Source organism: Macaca mulatta, chromosome 14, assembly GCF_049350105.2.
Source record: "Macaca mulatta isolate MMU2019108-1 chromosome 14, T2T-MMU8v2.0, whole genome shotgun sequence".
Lineage (NCBI taxonomy): Eukaryota > Metazoa > Chordata > Mammalia > Primates > Cercopithecidae > Macaca > Macaca mulatta.
In genome coordinates this window covers 124,792,808-124,800,279 of record NC_133419.1, presented here as the reverse complement: position 1 = coordinate 124,800,279, position 7,472 = coordinate 124,792,808, and the positions used below count along the sequence as shown (strand labels likewise).

The 7,472-nt window shown below is 39.6% G+C and overlaps 1 protein-coding gene across 1 annotated transcript; it reads left to right on the top strand.

The window, feature by feature from the left end:
* The first annotated feature begins 2,078 nt into the window (after positions 1-2,078).
* Positions 2,079-3,035, top strand: LOC715587 (olfactory receptor 8C8-like). The gene has a single exon (XM_001105864.5). It carries the CDS (start codon positions 2,103-2,105, stop codon positions 3,033-3,035), a length of 933 nt encoding a protein of 310 aa, XP_001105864.4. The 5' UTR covers positions 2,079-2,102.
* Positions 3,036-7,472: the final 4,437 nt, after the last annotated feature.

Genomic DNA, 7,472 nt, shown 5'->3' with positions numbered 1-7,472 from the left:
TAAAAATAGGCTTAATAACATAACACAGGTATATTGTTAAAACCGAATTTATAATTATAATCCTATTGGTAGGAGTTTGTACGGGGGGCAGGAAGAGGAGGTGTGTGTGTGTTTTCAGTGGTGTTGACAGACCTGAAAGGTCCAAATTCTCACCTTTAAGGAGTCTGTTAGAAAACCTTTAGAGTAATCCAAGTTTGAGATGAAGAGGGACTACGAAAGCTGTAGAATTGAGAGAAAGTCCAGATCATTCAAAGAGGTATATTCTCTGGGACTTGGAGACTGGAAGAGATAGTAAGGGAGAAGGAGGTGCTTAAGTTTAGTTTGTGGATTATATGCCCAGATGGTGGTAAAAATAATTTATAAAATGATGACGTGAGAAGGAGCAGCCTTGGGAAGCCTAAGAAAACACTGAATTCAATTTGGGGCACTTTGAACTTGAGACACATAAATAGACATAAAGTAGAACTTTCTAAAAAACTGTTATGGCAGAAGTGCAGGCTATAGAGACAGAGCAGCGGTTCTCAAATATGGGCAATGCTGCTCCCCAGGGGATGTCTGACAATGGAGAAAATTTTGATTTAATGATTGGTGTGTCTGTGTGGTGGGGGGAATATCAGTGGCATCTAACGGGTAAGGTCAGGGATGCTGTGCTTTGAGCCCTGTGCTACACAGGACAGCCCCACAACCTAAACTTGTCCAAAATGTAAAAAGCACCAAGATCAATAAATCCTGATTTATATACATATGGACGAGTAACAGGGGCAGGGGTGCCAACACCAACCAGGTTCTTGTTATGTGTCAGGCACATTTCTAACACTTTATGTGTAACTCATGTAATTCCCACAAAACGTTATGAGATAGCTTTTTAAAATTAGCCTTAGTTTATAGATATGCATAGGTTATATAGATACAAATACACATATACAAGGGGCAGAGAAGTTCTATCACTTGTCTGAGGTCTCAGAGAAAGTTAAGAAGCCTGGATTTAAACTCAGCCTGACTTGAGGCCCTGCTCCCATTCCCTCAACCATTTGGCTACATCTCTATTGTGTTGGTTTCCACAAGCATGTATAGTGTTAAAGCTATGATCTAATATTTTACTAACACAATCCTGGGGTCTTGTAGGAAGGTAGCAGAAATGGCAAGTGACTGTGCCCTGGACATTTCTCCTGTAGAATTGTGCATAGACTCCAGGGGATGATTACGAAGGGAGGCGCTCACCCTTCTGCAGTGGGAATTAGGACTTCTTGATGTCAAATTATAAATTGAGTGGAACACTGAGTCCCAAAGGAGCCGATGCTGGATCTGTGACACAGGTTGTAAACACAGTCTTGGTAATATCTACCCTCAAGGGGCTCATTAAACTTGGGAGGAAATCATAAAGTGGAGAATAATTTTTTGTGCTTCTAATCAACTTTCCCAGAACTATGGGACGTGAAATAGATTTTTATTCAAGTCATCTGACTTTAGGAGGCTCCTATAAGGTGGTTGTTTTCCTGCATACAAGAGAGGAGAACCTTCTGGGAAAATTCTCAAACAGATTTTATGGCATATTCCCTAGAATACCTCTTCTAGCATGTCGAAGATGGAGGTCTATGCTGTTGACAATTACTGCCTTCATCATCAGTAACTTTGACCCTCTCAGGACAGTGGGTAGGAAGGACTCTGATGGTCCTTCAGCAGTTAGTCCTCCAAACATAGAAAGGTAAGCATTGAATCACTTTTGTCTTGATAATTTCCTTTCAAGCTCAAAACTATATAAATCAAAAGTTCTGGGGCAATACCATCAATTTATTGCTTTTTCCAGCTTTAGTCCTTAGAGAAACTTGAGGAGAAGGAAGGGAATAATGTGCAGATGCATTGGGAGGTCTACCAGCATTCTCACCAGACAGACACACAACATGATGGGGGAGAAAGGCAGGAAAAGGGAATTCTCAGGAATCACCATAGAAAGTATTAAGCCTTGGATGCCTTGCTATGTGTCTTCAGACACCCTTGGGTTTGTAAACCAGTAGATTCAGCTCTCCCTCTGGAGATAAAGAGTGAGGGTCCATTATTAATGTTTTCTACACCTGTTCCTACAGATCACACCCAGCAAGTGAATGGCTGTGGAAAATGACTCTTCAGTGACAGAATTTATTCTTACAGGATTAACAGACCAACCCGAGCTCCAATTGCCCCTGTTTTTCCTGTTCTTGGTGAACTATATGACCACCATGGTGGGCAACTTGAGTTTAATTAATCTAATTTGCCTGAATTCACACCTTCACACTCCCATGTATTTTTTCCTTTTCAATCTGTCCTTCATTGATCTCTGTTATTCATTTGTCTTTACCCCCAAAATGCTGATGAGCTTTATTTCAGAGAGGAACATCATCTCCTTTCCAGGATGCATAACTCAGCTCTTTTTCCTCTGCTTTTTTGTCCACTCTGAGTGCTATGTGCTGACAGCCATGGCCTATGATCGCTATGTGGCCATCTGCAAACCCCTTCTGTACACAGTCACCATGTCCCCTCAGATCTGTTCTCTGCTGATGTTTGGTTCATATGTGATGGGGTTTGCTGGCGCCATGGTCCATACAGGATGTATGATGAAGCTCATCTTTTGTGACTCCAACGTCATCAACCATTACATGTGTGACATCTTCCCACTGCTCCAGCTCTCCTGCAGCAGCACCTATGCTAATGAGCTGGTGACGTCTGTTATTGTGGGCACAGTTGTGATAGTATCAAGCCTCATTATCTTAATCTCTTATGCTTTGATTCTTTTCAATATCCTTCACATGTCCTCAGCTGAGGGTTGGTTCAAAGCCATCAGTACCTGTGGCTCCCACATAATAACTGTTGGCCTATTCTATGGATTTGGGCTGCTCGCTCATGTTAATTTATCATCTGATGGGTCTATGGGTCAGGGGAAGTTTCTCTCAGTGTTTTACACAAATGTAGTACCCATGCTGAACCCCCTCATTTATAGTCTCAGGAACAAGGATGTTAAACTTGCTCTAAAGAAAACCCTAAAGAAAATTACAAACTGAGTAGAGGCAATGGTGCTGCCTTAGCCCCTTTTCCAATTGCTGAGTCTTCCTCTCCTCTCTATCTGCTTCCTCCTATTCTTCTTTTCCTTCTCTCCTTCTTTCTTTCTAAAGTCTTGTTAGCAAGATTTCTGCCTTTCTTCTCCCACTATGCAATGTAACTCTGTGGGTCTATCCTTGGACAGAAGAATCATCCTCCATCCCAAGGTGGCCCAAGCCTGAACTTTATTCCCCATACTGAGGCAGGAGAATAGCCCAGGAAGTTGGGGGTGAAGTCGGGGGTGAAGGGGACCTGTTGGACGTAGGCTAGCTTAAGCAATAGCAAAAGCAAAACCTGCAAGATAGCAGCAATAGAACATACGAAATAAGGGCGTAAGCAGCAAGTTGATGAGGGAGTAAGCAGTGAGTTGGAACATGTAATATAAGGCAAGTGAGTTGGAATGACTTGTAGCAATTTGGTCGTGAGAAATAAAAGTAAAGATGAGCAATTTGGTCAGAAGGGATAAAGTAAGGTTAAGCAAGGATGAGCAATTAACTTATGAGAAATAAAGTAAGGTTAAGGCACAATGAGGGAAAGGCAAGGATGAGCAATTCATTTACAGGAGAGAAGGTGAGGTTAAGCAAGTGATGATAAAAACATGTAAAAGGCCATGAAATGTAATAAACCAGGGCTGATACCTCTCATGGGTCAGCCTGATCCATTGCGGATCATACTGTGCTTAATAAACCTTTTGCTGCTTTGCTATATGCATGTGTGTCATGTCCAATTCTTTGTTCATGGCACCAAGAACCTGGGATTTCACAACATTAGCCAGTAACAATACCAGATGGAGATGCTGAGCTGATATACTTTCCTATCTACCTACTATTTTTTTCTTAAGTGTCACCCTCATCGATGGTATGCCAGGGAGGTGGATGCTGTCTGACAAATTCACTTTTTTCTTGCCTTCTCTGAAGCAATTACATAGAGTTCTTTCTTGTTTCATTAGTTTTATTATTTATAACTACATTAAAAGACAGAAGGGATGACAACAATTGTGGACAAGGTAAAGTTGTAAAAATCTCCAGAATTTTTCAGGGTTCTTTTAAGAGTGGTTCTTATTCTGGATTTCTGGCCTCACAACTGTAATGGAACTGCACACCTTCTTGCACCAAGGTTCTATTCTTACAGATGTTTACAGATGGATTAGGCTCACAACTCTATCCACCTTTCTCAAATCCTACCAATATAATGACAATACATTGGTCAACTTACATTTTGTTGTAATAGAATTGACATTGTTACCACCTTATTCATGTCCACAATCTCTGTGGATTGTGATTGTGATTAAAAGTTTTACAATGATATTCTTGGCAAAAGAATAAAGTGCCATGTATAATGAGTGTCAAGATTTTCTGTCTACCTAGCTGTGTAACAGGGGTTCTTATTGAAAAAGAGATCTAATACTTCTTTTAAAAAGCAACCAAAATTATATGGCACAAATTTGCCTGATTGAGATTTATTCTTGTAATATGTAAATTTGACTTTTTTTTCCTCTGACAATAAAAAATGAAATCTGAGGCCCATGCTGTGTGCTGCATTTTTAACAAATCCCTTTACATTTAGATCTTCTTATCTTGTTCTCCAGATGAAGAAATGATACGTGACTTGCTCAAGGTCACACAGCTTATGATGCAGGGCCTGATTTTTGAAACTATTGTTCGTCCCACAAATAAATTGAAAAACAGAAGTCTGGGAAGAAAGAGGACTTCTGGGGAGTTATTTCAGAATGAACTGGAAGGTGGGGGTTGTATGGGAATGATGGTGCCTTCAGCCAAAATGCCTACAGCACAGAGATGCTCCTCAAGGCTTTGATCCCCAACTAGAAAAATACACTTGCCTCTGCAAAGGTTTGATTTTAAGGTAGGGTAAACAGGGTGAGCTCCAAAGACATGTTTCATCCAGATCTTTTAATAATAGTGATAATTTCCTGAATGGTGAGGCTGAGGAGTTTGGGTCAAGCCTTCCTGAAAAGGCATGTCACTATTTCCATAGTAGTGTACGTACTGTACAGGCCTATTAGATAATATGCCTTCATTTAGAAACAAAAATAGTTACTCATAACAAAAAGAATAGAAAATAGGCTCCACACAGAAGTTAAACTGTCTATTGCCTATTACTGACAGTGGCAGGAGGCAGAAATGCCTAGGCAGATAGGGGCAGGTCCCTGGTTGAAACCCTACCTTCAAGCCAAAGACAGTTTAAAGCTTGAAAGCCAAGCTACAAGTGAAATCCATGGACTGGATTGAGAACCTGTCTTTCTTTCTAGTGCACTTTCCTCTGATTGATCCCCACACTTCATGTATTTTACATTTACCTACCCTTTCCCATTTGATTTTCTACACTGTTTTCTGCCCACCTTTGAATGGTGTCTTTGCTTTAATCTTTTTTGCATACTTACAAACCAATCAGCATGCACTCCCCATTCTGAGTCCATAAGAAGCCCTGGATCCAGCTACACTGGGAGAGAAACCACCAGAATGCAGTGGTGGGGGGCCACCTCCCCACATCCCCCCTTGGCTGAGAGCTGTTCTGTCACTCAATAAAATTCTTCTCTGCCCATCCTCACCCTTTGAATTATCAGTGTAACCTCATTCTTCTTGGACATGGGACAAGAGCTCAGGAACTGCTGGATGTGGGTACGATCTATAAGATAGGCAGGCCAAGTGGGTGGGGTGCCTCTAGTGGCAGGACACGAGCTGAGTAAGGCCCTGGCTTGGGGTAGGGGGTGTCACAAGCCATGGAGGTCCCCAGTTGGCAAAGTGGTTGAGAAAAATCCTGCATCATTACTACCTTGAATGAACTCAGGGCAAGATGCCCCTCAAAGGATATATCATAGGTAGGGGACATGATTAATTATCATTGTAATTTTTATATTCATACAAAGATACCATAATTTTTGAAAAGTTCTAAAACATTTTGTGAGAATAGCCTTAGAAGATGATATTGCTGGCTAAGTACTTTACTTCTATGTGATTAAAATTATTGGTGTTAGAGTGAAGAGTCAAGTTTTTACATTCATTAGTATATTTATCTCACTTACTTAATTTTGTTTAAAACTTTTACTCCTGAAGCAGAATCTGAATATCTATATTTGCTTCTATCTTTCTTTTGCCTACATTCATTATAGTGCCTGGTTAAAGAGAAACCTTATAACTGTTTGGTTTGGATTTTGCTTTAAAGCACATATTTTAGAAGTTCATGTTCTAATAATGACATAGAAAGAGGTGTATAAAATTCATGTCTATAACCACCCAGTACTTAAAAGAAAGTAAAATGTGATTTGCAGGCATGGAATTACTTTGTGATCTAAGTATTGTATTATAGTCACCAGCACTCTCTCATGGAAAATGAATCAGAAAATAGCTTGACTTAGTTCTGTGAAGTCAACCGGCTTATTTTATAGGTTGAATTTCTTGTGTTGACATGGCAAATGTAATTGATTTCACTTTTTAATTAAAACCACTTCTAATAATATTTATAACTAAAGTTTAAATTAAAGTTTATTATCTTTTAAAATTAATATAATGAGGCCGGGCGCAGTGGCTCACACCTGTAATCCCAGTACTTTGGGAGGCCAAAGTGGGCAGATCACTGGAGGTCAGGAGTTCAAGACCAGCCTGATTGACATGGAGAAACTCCATCTCTGCTAAAAATACAAAATTAGCTGGGAGTGGTGGCACGCACCTGTAATCCCAGCTACTCGGGAGGCTGAGGCAGGAGAATCACTTGAACCTGGGAGGCGGAGGTTGTGGTGAGTCAACATGGCTCCGTTGCACTCCAGCCTGGGCAACAAGAGCCAAACTCCATCTCAAACAAAAAATTAATGTTTGAGAAAATTAGATATAAAATAACTTTCGAATGTATAAGCTTATTTTAAAATTATTGAATGCTTATAAGTTTTATATGTGTACTTTGGTAAAGATATAGATATTGTCAAATACTTCTTTCTTATTTGTTGTATCATAGTTTCTCCATACACACAATTAAAACTGGAAAACCATACTAATATATGTTAAAGACATATAAAACCTTTCTTTTTTTACATAAAAGCTTAATTATATTAATTATATATATTTTAAACACAGATTTTGTTGCACAAACTTAAAAGGGCAATATCCCAAGGTTTAACTTTCAGGAAAAACATTAAATTAGAAATTATATTTAGAGATTCATGAAATGGTACCTATTTACCAACCAAGTTCATTTCATCACCCAAAGGAATTGAAATGTTATCAGGTCCTGGATTTGACATAGCACCAAGGCTGACTTATTAATGAAAAGGTTTTGAGGTACCTTTTTGCTTTCCAAAAGTCTCATTCTTTCTCCTTTATGAAAATACATTGGGACAGAGCTTTCTAACTACCGTATAACAGATAGAATGGCAAAAGGGGTTTGAG